This window comes from Jatropha curcas, chromosome 11, assembly GCF_041381405.1.
Source record: "Jatropha curcas cultivar XTBG-Jc1 chromosome 11, XTBG_Jcur_1.0, whole genome shotgun sequence".
In the NCBI taxonomy this organism is placed as follows: domain Eukaryota; kingdom Viridiplantae; phylum Streptophyta; class Magnoliopsida; order Malpighiales; family Euphorbiaceae; genus Jatropha; species Jatropha curcas.
In genome coordinates this window covers 7,966,809-7,981,254 of record NC_143161.1, presented here as the reverse complement: position 1 = coordinate 7,981,254, position 14,446 = coordinate 7,966,809, and the positions used below count along the sequence as shown (strand labels likewise).

Below are 14,446 nucleotides of genomic sequence, written 5' to 3'. Positions count from 1 at the left end.
TATAAACCATTTTTCGAATATGTTATGAAATTAATGAATGATCCAAAATATAAATTTTTTTTCGATGATTATTTTGTATCAAAATATAAGTGGTTTTAAATATTTTAAAAGTAATAAATAGAGTTTTTCCAATGTCTTTTTTATTTAAATTGGATATAATAATTATCCTAAATTACTCTTAATTTTATTATAATTTAAAATAATTAATTAATTTCTTAATCCACGTGTAAAGACTTTAAACTATTTATATATTTGTGGACAGTTATAATAAATTGAAATGAAAATCAATTGAGTACTATAAAAATGAATTTCTAATAAGTGTAAAATACATTATTCATAGTTTATTTAATAATTTAATATGTTTGAAAACGAGTCTGTTTGAAATTTAAATAAATATATTTGAATAAAATTTTGGAAACTAAAGAAATCAAATTTGAATAAAATTTTGAACTCAATTTGGAATTACTTATTTGTCAAATCAACTTCAAATAATGTAAAATTATCTCACTTGGGTTTGTTCATAATCCTAATAGCATTATAATATCTAGAGAAGAATTTTATAATCCCAATAGCATTCTAATAACTAGAGAAGAAAATAATAATTATTATTAATTATAATTTGTTAAAAAATTGAAATAATTATTAGGAAAAAGAATGGCAGTTTCGTAATTACGAAGAAATAGGGAAATACCATACGAACCGCGTGGTAAGTGAACCAAAAGACAAATTAGTCATGTTTTTATTGAGGGGGGGATCAGTGGTAAACATTGTAAATATATCGAAACACGTAACCAATTCGATGAGCCGCAATAACAACCTCCTGAACGTTCGGGACGACACCTCACCCTCCCCATCCATGCACGCACCGGCGCTGCACTGAGTTGTAACTCTACGTATAAAGAAAATAACATTAATTAAGAATTTTAAAAATAATTTAAATATGAGATTTTACGGATATATAATCCACATTCTTGTTGGTCAAGTACAAATTTTTAAAGTCAATAAATAAATTTTTGTAAATCAAAACATCGAAACCGAGTAAAAATCTGATTGTATCAGAGATTTACTCCTAATCTAAATATATTTCTTTATCCGTTATCCCTATATAAACCCTTTAAGTCTCCCTTCAATCTTCATCGTCTCTCGAAGAAAACTCACTTTCTTTTCTTTACTGTTTCTCTATCTTTTTTTTTAACTCTACAACCATGGTGAACGCTCAAACTGTTCATAATGTCGTTGGCATTATTGGTATGTCGTTGCTTCTCTTCTTGATTTTGGTCTGTTGTTGTTTGGATAAAGATTGATCAAGAAAAAAAGAGATTCGTTTTTCTAAAGGTTCATATTTCAGCGATTCGATTTTGCTTTTATCTCTTTGAGATTTATTTTACTGAGATTTATGTGTTTTTCTATTTGTAGGGAACGTAATCTCTTTTGGCCTCTTTCTCTCGCCGGTGTAATGATCTCTCTCTATCTCCTTCTGTGTTTTCTGTTTCATGATTAATGATATTGATTTTGAAATTTGAAATATTGATTCTACAGTCCAACATTCTATCGCATATGGAAGAAGAAAGACGCAGAGGAGTTTCAGTTTTATCCTTATGTGGCTACAGTGCTGAATTGTATGTTTTGGGTGTTTTATGGTCTCCCCTTCGTTACACCAAACAGCATACTTGTTGTTACCATCAATGGTATTGGTCTTGTGATAGAGTTTGCATATCTTGCTCTTTACTGCATTTATGACAAACAGAACAAGGGACGGGTATGCATAATTACTTTCTCATCTCAATAACTATTTCCTTGCCTTTAATTGGTACTTTAATTAATTCTGTGTATGTATTCCGTTTCTCAGAAACGCGTGGTCATTGGGCTTATTGGTGAAGTAATTTTCATGGCGGCCATTGTTTTAATCACCATGCTGTGTTTCCATACCCATAAGAAAAGAACTCTTTTCGTGGGTGTTTTCTGCGATGTCTTCAATGTTATAATGTACAGTTCACCACTTGGTATCATGGTAAGCGTAATTATGGTTATAATGATTATAATTAGAATCCAAATCCAAAAGGGTCGTCACTGTTTAATTATATTACTTATATTGGATTAATCTTCTTTTTTTGGCAGAAAAAAGTTATTACTACCAAAAGTGTAGAATATATGCCATTTTTTCTCTCTTTGGCTGGCTTTTTGAATGGCATTTGTTGGACCGCCTATTCTCTCATCATCTTTGATCCCTTCATTCTGGTAAAATATCAACTTTCTTCAAATTTATCATGTTCCAAATGATTAATTAGAGATTAATTACATTCTAATTGATTTTTTTGCAAATTTGAACAGATAAGCAATGGTCTTGGAGCAATTTCTGGTCTTTTTCAGCTCATTCTCTATGCTTGGTATTATAGGACCACGCCCAAGAAGGGTGAGGGTGAGGTGGTGAAGCCATCTGAGATTCAGCTTTCTGGTGCAAATGCAGCAGCTAGAGTTTGAGTTAGCAGGAAGAAGTTTCTGTTTTAGATTTTATAATATGCTTTTATCATTTTCAGTTTTTAAGGTAGTAGAGAGTGCAATTTTGGTTGGTATTTTTTATTTCTATTTAGTTCTTGATAAGTTTTGAGCCTGTTGTAAATAGCAGGGAATAGCTCTTCTCTGACCTAATTTGCAGCTCTTTTCCAATTAATTCAAGATATTTCGCCAATTTCTTTCTTTTAGTTCAGTATTTTTACTTAATTTTTCAAATTAGTCAGCAAGTAGCACAAAAGGAAATAATTAAGGATTTCTATTAATTTAAATTTATTTGTTATATATTTGTGATTAATCTAATTTTAATTAATTAAATTTATTAATTTGAAAATTCTTCATATAATCATCACCAAATTTACTTCTTCATTTATATCATTAGCCAGTTTATTAATACATCTATCTTCCACTTTTAGGCAGTGGCAGAGCCACTTTACCCTTAGTGGAGTCAAATCTAGAAAATTAAAAAAATAAAAAAAATTCAATCCCACTTAAATTTAACATCTCCCTATTAAATTTTATGTTATTTATAAGATTTTCCTTTCGCAATTAGCTAAATTTTAAGTATTTATTTAAGAATAAAAGTGTTGTTTCTTTTATTTAAAACAAAATTATTGCAAACTTTTTAAAAATAATTCATCTTATCTTTCAATTTCTTTTTCGTTTCTCTTTAAAACCCATGCCTACTTGGGAAATTCCAAAGCTTTTTATACCCCCCACAAATGCAACATTCTTACTATTAATTACCTCTAGTCAGGGCTGTAAGTCATGATCCAAACCGATTTTAAATTATGGTTTTAAAAATTAGTGGTTCGATTCAATTTATAAAATTTGAAACATTGAACTATCAGTTCGGTTTATGGCTTTGCGTTAATTATTTTACAGTTAAATCACAGTTTTATTACTTGGATAAATTATATAATTAGTAAACAGAAGGTCCAAATATTGAAATTATATTAAATTATGTACAAATAGTATATTGATTAAACTATAGAATTTTTTTTTTAATAACAAATGTAGACTACTGATATAAATACTTGAATTCTAAATTAATAAATTGTTTAATTTAATGACTCAGTAAATAATTAAAAGTAAAATTTAATATAAAACTGAATCAAATTGGATTCATAGATTTAGTTAGTTTTGAAATACCTTTTATGATTTGTTTCGATTTGAATTACTTATAAACTGTCATTATATATTAATTTGGTTTGGATAAATTTTTAAACTGTATCAAACCTAACCTAACTTGACCAAGAATAAAACTACATCTAGTAACTTAGGTATGACAAAATAAAATGTATGCCATAGTACTGAAAGTTTAGTTATAGCTTAAATGTTAAATTCGGTCACCAAAACAATGAAAATAGAAAAATTTATTAAAATAAGAGTATCTTTTATTGCATGAGAAAAAATTCAAATTGTTATTAGTTTGGTTTATAGATGGATCCATAGACTCAATTTAGATAAATATAATTTACGATTCCAGTAGCATTTTTGCACGTACTTTTTATATATATAGACGACAGATTATATTTTTCAAATTTATTCGACGGTTGTTATGATAGAGACGAGGGAGGCCACCAATAAATTTCCAAACAGTCATAGAAAGCATAGATTGAATTGGCCATGCCACATCACCATAAAAACCCAATTAGCATCAAGCTAAAAGCTATAGACCAACAAATTTCTGTGCAAGGGGTCCTCCTCCCATTACAAGTGGCTTCCCTTTTCACCTTCCATGTTTGAGATATATATAGTGCAGCAATAAGATTTAAAACGTACTTTAGACTTCAACATCTCATTACACAATTGACAAAGATCATAACATCAACAAAATTATCAATTTATCTTCATTAAATACTTGTGAAGAACGAAATAGAACAAATAATAAGCATATGCAAAATATATAAACGATAAACCTTCTTCCATTTCAAGTTTTATAATCGAAGTCCGATAAAATGAAACGTAACATTTCAATGAGTAAGAACCAATATCAAATAATCCTTCTAATCAAATTGATGTCAAAATATAATCTCAACATAAATTTTCATAAGTAACCTCATTTGTTCTTCGAAATTCGAAAAACAAAGCTCAAAGAATAATTACATTTATTAATATAACTTTATTTCAGTAATTTTTTTTTAAAAAAAAAAAATTGTAAATTGTTCATCTAACCTATTGAGTATTGACTATATTCCACCATTTTGACCTTTTGCTTGATACATTTATCGAAGCCCAACCCAAAAACCATGGAAGTTAAAGCCAGGTTTTCCGTGGATCCAATCCATTAGCCATCAATGAAATCCAAAACTCCATCTTATCCTGAGCGTGAGGATGACCTTTTGCAGTAGTATCTCCTACACGTTATAATCCTGACTTCGCTGCCCCACACCCCAAAACCTTATCTACTAATCACTCTCCTGCAATCTCCATCGCTCTCTCTCAAGCACACACTTTTCTTCACTTCTTGCTACATTCTGATGTTATATATATCTTTGCTATCTACTTAAATTTTCTGTTTAGTAATTTCAGTTATGGCAGCTATAATACCCTGCCACTGCTGTTCTTCTCTCGCTAACTCCAAATTTACAGTCCGATCTAGAAACCAATTTCGCTGGGCAAACACTTTGCATAGCAATGTTGCTTGGTGGGCTAGGCGACCAGGATCCGGATGCTCTATTAAGAACTTCAATCAACCTCAGTTTCATAATAAAGAGGTGAGCTTTTTTTTTCAAATGTAATTCTGCTCGTTTTTGCTCTAATTTCGGTTAATTGTTCTGCATTTCAGATTTTATTCTTAAATTTTATTGTGCACAGTTTAATTGGGTGGTGATAGTTGATGGGTATCATTTTTTTTTTTTCTGATATGGACAGCTTTTAATTAGCTTTACTTGATATTGTTTTGGTACTTTAATTCAATCGGACTTTATTGGATTTGGGGATTTGCAATTAATTTGCAGAAATTAGATTTTCTTGTTTTCATGCTGTTTTTCTTCAAGTTTTGTGTTTTATTGGTTGAGCATTGATAATGAATTTTTTTTTTTACCAGAAAGGAAAGTCATTTTCGTTAAAGGAATGTGCAATTTCTCTTGCTTTGGCGGCTGGGTTGATAGCCGGGGTTCCTTCATTGGATTGCTCTAGTAACGCATATGCAGCTACTCCTGCATTGCCTGATCTTTCTGTTTTAATATCTGGACCTCCAATTAAGGACCCAGGAGCATTATTAAGGTATGCTCTTCCAATTGATAATAAAGCTATTAGGGAAGTGCAAAAACCACTTGAGGATATCACAGAGAGTCTCAAGATCGCTGGAGTCAAAGCACTTGATTCCGTGGAGCGAGTAAGATGCCTCATTCCTTTTGGTATTGATAGCATTATAACAAGATATGGTGGATTAGTGCTAATTTGCCAATAATCTTTGTTTGCAATGCAGAATGTTAGGCAGGCATCTCGATCTCTTAAGCAGGGGAAGAGTTTGATTATAGCAGGCTTGGCTGAATCAAAAAAGGACCATGGAGTTGAACTGCTTGACAAGCTAGAAGCTGGAATGGATGAGCTTCAACAGATTGTTGAGGATAGGAACAGAGATGCAGTTGCACCAAAACAGAAAGAGCTGCTTAATTATGTCGGAGGGTACGAACTGCATTACAATCATTACTAATGGCATGATGAGGATTCGTCTTCTTGAAATCATGAGTACTTTAAAACAGAAAAAAAGGGATAAAAAAACATCAAGAACCTAAAGTTTTATAAACAACTCGAAAGGGCAATGGCCAATCCAGATGCATGTTTAAAGTCGAACAGCCATCTAGTTTAGAAAGCCAAAAAAATAGTTATACTATGTGACATAGATTTTCTAAATGTAATGCTGTTGAATCTGATCTCAACCGATGTCTACAATGAAGTTTTGTGGAAGTTTCAAGTTTAAATTCATTATAACTTTGAAGAATACATGTTCTGAAGTTAAAGATTTTTATACATTATGTTGTAAGTTGATCATGCTACCAAGCATTTTCACAGTGAGATTCAAGGGAATAATCTCATGAATTTAACATCTCTGAGCTTTTGCTTATTGGCATATTTTCTCATACCTTGTAATTGAAAACCTATATCTTAATTTTAAGTGATAAAATAAACTCAGCCATTTTTTTTTCTAATTCAATTTATCATCATTGGACGATGCATGAAGCACACTTTTATCCTATAAGAGTTTCTTCCCATCTATGTATAGAGGACTATCATTGGTCATGGTTTGGTTTTCCAAATTTAATGAGATATTTACCTTGATAAATATGAGATAGAATGAGCCCATCATGGGAGGTAGATGGTATTATGGTATCATACTTCTTTTATAACTATCCCCTAACTGTCACAAGAGAAAATTGAGGACTTGGAATAGTTAATCCTCTTAAGATAAACTATTCTCATATATACCCTTGTCATTGACTGCAGCTGAGATCTTCCTGGGGCATTGGATTTCTGCAGTGTTGAAGAGGACATGGTAGATGGGTTCCCTTATGAAATCCCAGAAGAATACAGAAGTATGCCTACATTGAAGGGGAGAGCAGCTGTGGACATGAAGGTCAAGGTTAAAGACAATCCCAATTTAGATGAATGTGTGTTCCACATTGTTCTAGATGGCTACAATGCTCCAATAACTGCTGGGAATTTTCTAGATTTGGTGGAACGGCACTTCTATGATGGCTTGGAAATCCAGAGAGGTAAAATCATTAAAAGCACGTAATATGATCCTTCTTTGCATCTGTAACACTCTCCTTGCTCCCTCCCTCTCCCTCTAATTGTTTGAGGGAAAAATAGCAATCAACCTGACTATGTTGCTCTCTGGTATGATTCTTATGTTTTATTTGACTAATATGATCCAATTAATTGCAGCGGATGGCTTTGTTGTTCAAACTGGAGATCCTGCAGGTCCTGCAGAGGGTTTTATTGATCCTAGTACAGAGAAAACTCGGACAATACCATTAGAAATCATGGTGAATGGGGAGAAAGCACCTTTCTATGGAGCAACGCTGGAAGTAAGCTCCTCTCTGTCTCATCTCATGTGCTTTTTACATTAAACATAGATGATGGTCAAAAAGCAGGGTATGGCTTCAATGTTTTGTCATCTCTGCTTAAAGTGCTTTAGGCACTTATTTCCATAACTTCATGTTTTATGTAATGGTACTTGAAATGACTATTCAAATACATAATTTATGGACCAAATCATCAGAAAAGTGGCTTCGATGACACATTGATAATGGTATTAAAGCTCTCTCAGGAGGTTGAATTTCAAGCTGCAAATTGCATTATATGAAAATTCAAGTATATTTAGTCGTAGTCATAGCTTCTGCATTTGTGTGATGTGCCTGAAGCCCCTTCTATGGAGTGACTATTATTCATGTTGGATTTTTCTCCTTGAAATGGAAAATTTAGAAATGCATTGTGAAATTCCTTTTTTTTTTTTTTTTTTTGCTTCTTCACAATTCACACTATTTTCCCTCAGGAGGCCGGCCTTCCGCAGTCCTTTTGTATCTTTATATAATACTGCTAAAGCCCATGTTCTTTTGGATTTCTGATTTTACTTATCTTGCTACTTGACAGGAGCTTGGTTTATATAAGGCTCAGACAAAGCTTCCATTCAATGCATTTGGAACAATGGCCATGGCCAGAGAGGTGAGAGTTCAAATTTGATTGCTGCTTATCTTTCTCTTTTTCTCTGTCTGTATGTGTTAAGATGGTGATTCCATTATATTGAAGCTTATATAAATTGCCTTTTCTTAAAAATTTCTTTTTCGTTTTTAACAGGAATTTGAGAACAACTCAGCTTCAAGCCAGGTATTTTGGCTATTGAAAGAGAGTGAACTGACTCCCAGCAATGCAAATATATTGGATGGCCGGTATGCTGTTTTTGGTTATATAACTGAAAATGAGGATTATTTGGCTGATCTTAAGGTTGGTGATGTCATAGAGTCAATGCAAGTGGTTTCTGGCCTGGATAATTTAGTTAATCCAAGTTATAAGATTGCAGGCTAGGCCTCTGACACATTTTCGGTAAGTATATCATGAATGAATGAGAGTTAGTTGACCTTTTCCAGCAAATTTGGTGATATGAAGGTACAATACTGCTGTATGTTAGGCAGTTTCCGAACTTGCCATTTGTTTTTTATTCAATTATATCCTTTCATTTTGGAAACGTCTTGGTGTAAGTTAAGAATGTATTTCTTGAATGGAGCCAACTCCTTCATTGATTCATTTCATATTACAAGCATTCTCAGTTTTTTCATGGAAGGCTATTTTCATTTTTTTTTTTTATCAAAAATTTATAGCAAAAATAATACATTTTAGACGAAAGAATTAAATAATTTAGCAGATATATAGTGTAAGTATGTGTTAATGAATTTACTAAAGAGCAAGAATAAAAGATTAATTAGAGTCAAATTTCAGAAACTATATAGTAATTCTCTTTAAAAATATTCAAACACTAATTTTGATTTAAAATTTTAATGAGAATGGGATTGAGTGGAACATGGGTAAATGCAGATTTTCTAAAATAAATTTTAAGCATCGAGTTCAGTATTTGTGTCGAATTTCTTTTAACAGTGAGTTTTGTGGTGTTGAATTTAGAGCTGTCTTTTCAAAGTTGCGTTTGCCGAACATATCAAATGGATTCAGTTCAATTACAAGATCATTCTATACTTCTCCAATGTCTTCCCTAAATCAATGGTAAATTCTGAAAGGAGCCTCAATTTGCCCCTCTCAACTTGCCCTTCTCAACTTTTTGTACAATTATTACTCCAGTTCTGTGCGAAATAATAATAAAAAATAAACAATATTAATATTAATATTAATATTAATTATTAGATAATAGAGACAATTTTCTGTTAAAAAAACATTATCATTTTACTTTTATTCTAATATTTGGCCTTTTTGCTCATATGGTGCAAAATTGTTGGAGAGACAACTGCATAAAAATTGATTGTTATATAGTCAAGAAACGACATTTGCCACCACTAGATCATACTGAGTTTATTTGGCACCTGATGATCAAAACAATTTGATATAAAAAAGCTCATCATACAGGAAAAAGAAAAAAAAGTGTATCTGACTCATCCATGCAATGAATGGTCAGTCAAATAAGATTTTGATAACACAGATTTAAAGAAAGAAAGCTTTACAGAAAGCATAATCCCATCAAAGAAACAGTTAAAACTGCAGGGCTCCCTCTAAGTGTATAGCCTCCGCAGTTTACTATAACCTCCCAACAATCTCTTCAATCGAATAAGATGCCTATTGGAACTTCAGAACCAAACTTTCTGATATCCTCAAAACATTTACGGCCCTCGGCACCTGCGGAAACAAAGACAACCTTGTGGCTGATCACCTGGGATCATACCTCCACCCTTGGATGTGTCAATTGCCTCTATCATGGACACAACCTCTTCCATCTCTGGCCGCCTGTCAGGGTTGGCGTCCCAGCATCGCTTCATTACATTTGCAAGGGAGCTTGGGCAACATCGAGGTATTTCTGGCCGCAGATTCTGTTGTTTCATATAAAAGTTTATATTGTTTTTTCTTTTAGCTTATTACTATAGTAATTGGAAGTTTGCTATAATATATTTTTGCAACAAAAAAGAAAAACAGTTGAAAGACTTCATCTACCTGTCGGACAACAGCAGATGTAACTTCTGAGAAGCTGAGGTCTGGATATGGCATGTCACAGCAGTATATCTCCCACAGGCAGATACCAAAACTGTAAACATCGCACTTTCTATTATATGGGCTGCCATTGAGAACCTGTTTCAATTGCAAGTTATTGACAATAAATAGTATGTCCAAAGATGAAGGAAATCGTATAGGAATTAATATAAGAATTTTCATAAACAATCCCAATATATTGATCATCAACCATATAAACACTTGTCTAAAAGCTGACAAAGGACAACTGATCACATTAAAGCTAAGCTTCGAATTGAAAAATTCTGTTAATACAACTGCTTCAAACAATTTATTTTTGTATAACCATTCAAACAAGGTTCTTTTTGAAAGAAAAATAAGTTCCACTGTGAAGACTTTGATTGAACTTGGCCTCTTTTTCCTGTTTGGATTGTAACTTGCAGAAACTGCTATATCAAGACAATGTGAAGCATCAAAGTAATAAAATTAGAACACTTCTAAGTTACATCAAAGGTAGAAGAACCTTAATCAAAACTCCAGTGTTTTTTAGCAATTATAATCCAAGCCTAACAGTTCTTTTGCAACTAGCCAATAAGTGGCAGATACTCTTTGAGCTTTATCAAAATGCATATACCAGAGGTTATGCTTCATAAGTTGCGTACCTCTGGTGCCATGTATCCAAGTGTTCCAGTTTCTCCAGTCATGTCATTAGGATTTGATGCTTCCATGCGAGCAACACCAAAGTCAGCTATTTTCACTGTACGTGTCTTGTCAAGAAGCATGTTTTCTGTTTTAACATCTCTATGGACAATCTTCTTGGAATGGAGATAGCTCAACCTATAAAGAAATCCCAATAGCAGCTTCAATAAACTTGATCTACATTGTATGCCTCAATTGTAAAGGAAAAATGGAAACATTCATGAAAAAATAAGTTAAAATTCACAGATTTGAAGATCACATAAAAGACAGATGGGCAAAGAGAATTTGACCCTCGAGCAAGATCTAGCGCCAGTTGAATAACCACTTTAAAAGCCAGCTTCCTTCTCCTGTTCTTTATTAGGTAAGATTTCAAAGCACCTCCAGGACAATATTCAACAACAACACAACAAACATTACTTGGCATGCCAATATGACCATTGTCGGTTTGTATGTTCAACTCTGATGATCCTATCGTCGCTCCAATGAACTGCCAAGAGAATATGGCATTACTATTAGCGAAGTAGATAAGAACAGGAGCTAAATAATTAAATGCAAGGTAATTCATACTGAGGATCTAAAACATATACTTCTAGAAAAATGAGAAAATGCAACAGAAACACTATTTTGTGATGGAAACCCTATTAAAATTTAGCAGTATTTGATCCTCCAAGTCTTTCAAATTTAAATGTTATTTCACCTTTCAAAATCAAGACTAGTCAAAGGGTTCATTGAAGAGTTCTAGTCATCTCTGTAATCACACCACTAGCACGATAGCTGTCCTACAACAAGTACCTAAACAGGGGAATATTAGATTGCGTGATTCTTTTTTTCTTGAATTAAATGTTAATTTCTCCTTAAAAATTAATCAGTAAAATGTACATTCCATGAAACCAAAAATAATAGAAAAGTTCTGCCTTTAATTATTTCACAGTATTATACAGCTTAAAGGTGACTGCTCACATGCATCTTTTAAAGCTCAAAAAAGGTGCACATCAAAAAAAGTTTTGCTTCTAAAAATTTATATCCTACTTTCAATTTGACTTTTAAACTTGAAACCCTTATTTGGGAAAAAAATATGATATTATCATGCTACAGTATGTCAATTCAACTCCAAAACAGATGAGAGAAGAAGAGTCAACATCAAATTTTACCTTAGTTACATTAGGATGATCAAGCTTATGCCAAACAGCAACTTCTTGTGTAAAAGCTGCTCTAAGTGAAGCTATTTCAGCATCTGACCTGTGACCCTCCTCCCCCCAATCAAGAAGTTTAACTGAGATTGAGAAAGGAACAAAAATTCAATAAACTGCCAAAATTTGAAAAAAAAAGTTGAAATGGACAGGGCCTTAGGATTTAAATTATGAGTTCACATATTTGCAAAAGAAAAAAAGATAACTTAGCTAAGAACAAGCACACTCCATGAGAGGAAATAAAACACATTAGATTATGTTATGCCTAAATGAAATTTCATAGATCATACTTAAAAGAATGCATTTACAGTTCTGTGTAGCAATTAAATTATGGGATCAGGCCCAAACCATAAAATAATTGGCAAGGATTTAGTTAGATGATGAGATAAGCATCCACTTGCAGCTTTAAAGCTAGATAGAGGATGAGTCAATATCAGCTCGAGTGCCTTAACTCTCTAGCGATATTAATTATCTACAGAAAGTGACATGCAAAGATGAAAGGCAACTAATGATAAATCTGGACACAAGAAAGTTGGGACAACCAAAAAAAAAAAAAAAAAAAAAAAAAAGAGAGAGGATATCTGCCTGCAGCTAACTGTCAACTCATCCAATCTCGTGAAATCACAGATTTTGCAAGGCTAGATCAGTAAGGGTCAATCACTAACTATTTCATGATTATTAAACACAAAAGTAATAATAGCTCAAGAAAAAAAATCTAAAAAAATAATAAAAAAAACTTTTTCCTCTGTTTGGATTGCAGATTTAAGACATGCAATTCAACTAAGCAAAGTGCTTGTGCCTTTCTTAATAGGAAAATTATTTCCTTAATAAATCTCAAATTATCTGAAACTTAACATAAAAGATTTAAATCCCCCCTTTTACCACTTAACACATAAACAGAGAGTCTGAAAACAACAATGTCAAGAAATTACTAAAACAAAAAAAAATAGCCATAACCACAAAAAAGTTCTCTAATTGCTTTCAAGAAACGCAAAACCATTGCGATTTATGGTCTTCAGAAAAAGGCCAAACTATAGCTTATAAACTTGAATTAACAACCATGTTCTACAAAATCAATAGTAACTAATCATAATAAGGTCTAGAAGAGCCAGTGTTACAAACTTCCAACATTTCTGTGTGATATTTCACTGAACATAAGAGGCACAAAAATGGGTTTCCAATCATAACCCAAAAAGACATTGCAATGATTAAAATGTTACATGCATAATCGATGTGTATGAACCCAGATATGAAAAAGAAATTAAAAAAAATAATGAATTTTGAGAACTGGGTAATCTTTTTTGAACAAATTGTTAACTTAAGAAAAACACAAAAAATACCAGAAAGCTAAGTTCTTGCACATACCAGCAACATCTTGGCCATCATAAATGCCACGATGAACAGTGCCAAAAGTGCCACGAGCTATAACACTTTTGATTATAAGCTTAGAAGGGTCAATCTCCCATTCTTGCCTAGTTACAGTGTTATTATTCAAGGTTCTTCGTACTACTACTCCTTCTCCTTCTTCTTCTCCATCTTTCTTGCTCTTGTTTTTCTCCATAGTCCATGCTCTACTTAGATGCCTTTGGAGCTGTTCATCTAAGCTTTTCAGATCTATCTGATCTGCTCTTACATACCCACCTCCACTTTCACTCTTCTCCTTCATTTCTCTTTCTCTCTCTAAAAAAGAGCTGTTTTGCTTTGTTATTGACTGGATAAATCAATGAAAAAGTAACACAAACAAGAGTCTTTCTTTCTTTGCTTATTGGTAGCTGTGTAGATGTTGTAGGTGCAAACGACAAGGACAAAGAGTAACTGCCTGTGGACCTGTGGGTTTTTAGTTTTAGATTTTCAAGTGTTAAGCTGCTGTTTTCCTTCCCCCTTTCCCTTCTCCTTCGAGTCCATCTGTATCTATACTGGCGATTGCGAAGCTGGTGATGCTGATATTACTAATACACAATAATTAATTATTTATCAAAAGTAAAAAATCACTACTACATTTTACCAAAAAAAAAAAAAAAAAAAAAACTACTCTCAATTTTTATTTTAACTCTTTAGATAGTTGGATTTATAAAATTACACATATAATATTTTAACTAGCAAAATTTTTATATTAAATATCATGATTTGTATATTCCCAATTAAACTCTTACCTCTCCCTACATATAGGTTTAGTAGGAATCGAAGTCAAGAATTCTTTCCATATATTCAAACTGCATTATCAACTGAGCCACAGCTCGTAAGTTAATTAAATATTTATTTGATAGTTGAAAATGTGATTTGTTGTTCCAAAAATTTAGTAATCACATTTTAAATTAATATTTTACATGTGAAAGTTAAAAACATTGAAAGATTTATTGTTACTAGTG

General features: G+C 32.4%; 3 protein-coding genes across 3 annotated transcripts; 2 read left to right on the top strand and 1 right to left on the bottom strand.

Annotated features, from left to right (window-relative positions):
• Positions 1 to 1,025: 1,025 nt before the first annotated feature.
• On the top strand, positions 1,026 to 2,689 carry LOC149492479 (bidirectional sugar transporter SWEET6b-like). The gene is made up of 6 exons (XM_089716015.1): positions 1,026 to 1,248; positions 1,417 to 1,453; positions 1,540 to 1,759; positions 1,850 to 2,011; positions 2,119 to 2,238; positions 2,332 to 2,689. Exons 1-6 carry the CDS (start codon positions 1,206 to 1,208, stop codon positions 2,479 to 2,481), a joined length of 732 nt encoding a protein of 243 aa, XP_089572141.1. The 5' UTR covers positions 1,026 to 1,205; the 3' UTR covers positions 2,482 to 2,689.
• A 2,186-nt stretch (positions 2,690 to 4,875) lies between these two features.
• CYP38 (cyclophilin 38) lies at positions 4,876 to 8,797 on the top strand. The gene is made up of 7 exons (XM_012226399.3): positions 4,876 to 5,231; positions 5,564 to 5,854; positions 5,948 to 6,147; positions 7,000 to 7,235; positions 7,408 to 7,550; positions 8,116 to 8,187; positions 8,320 to 8,797. Exons 1-7 carry the CDS (start codon positions 5,049 to 5,051, stop codon positions 8,545 to 8,547), a joined length of 1,353 nt encoding a protein of 450 aa, XP_012081789.1. The 5' UTR covers positions 4,876 to 5,048; the 3' UTR covers positions 8,548 to 8,797.
• Positions 8,798 to 9,555: 758 nt separating this feature from the next.
• LOC105641784 (serine/threonine-protein kinase 54) lies at positions 9,556 to 13,959 on the bottom strand. The gene is made up of 6 exons (XM_012226386.4): positions 13,443 to 13,959; positions 12,039 to 12,160; positions 11,178 to 11,374; positions 10,851 to 11,025; positions 10,174 to 10,308; positions 9,556 to 10,052 (listed from the first exon to the last, which is right to left on the bottom strand). Exons 1-6 carry the CDS (start codon positions 13,741 to 13,743, stop codon positions 9,846 to 9,848), a joined length of 1,137 nt encoding a protein of 378 aa, XP_012081776.1. The 5' UTR covers positions 13,744 to 13,959; the 3' UTR covers positions 9,556 to 9,845.
• Between the last annotated feature and the right edge of the window lie 487 nt (positions 13,960 to 14,446).

Coding starts and splice junctions, on each gene's coding strand:
- LOC149492479 (XM_089716015.1), top strand. CDS start 1,206: ATGGTGAACGCTCAAACTGTTCATAATGTCGTTGGCATTATTG. Junction 1,454..1,539: donor GGCCTCTTTCTCTCGCCGGT/GTAATGATCTCT, acceptor TTGATTCTACAG/TCCAACATTCTATCGCATAT. Junction 1,760..1,849: donor ACAAACAGAACAAGGGACGG/GTATGCATAATT, acceptor TCCGTTTCTCAG/AAACGCGTGGTCATTGGGCT.
- LOC105641784 (XM_012226386.4), bottom strand. CDS start 13,743: ATGAAGGAGAAGAGTGAAAGTGGAGGTGGGTATGTAAGAGCAGATCAG. Junction 12,161..13,442: donor TGATGGCCAAGATGTTGCTG/GTATGTGCAAGA, acceptor TCTCAATCTCAG/TTAAACTTCTTGATTGGGGG. Junction 10,053..10,173: donor CATCTGCTGTTGTCCGACAG/GTAGATGAAGTC, acceptor ATGAAACAACAG/AATCTGCGGCCAGAAATACC.
- CYP38 (XM_012226399.3), top strand. CDS start 5,049: ATGGCAGCTATAATACCCTGCCACTGCTGTTCTTCTCTCGCTAACTCC. Junction 6,148..6,999: donor CTGCTTAATTATGTCGGAGG/GTACGAACTGCA, acceptor GGATTTCTGCAG/TGTTGAAGAGGACATGGTAG. Junction 7,236..7,407: donor TGGCTTGGAAATCCAGAGAG/GTAAAATCATTA, acceptor AATTAATTGCAG/CGGATGGCTTTGTTGTTCAA.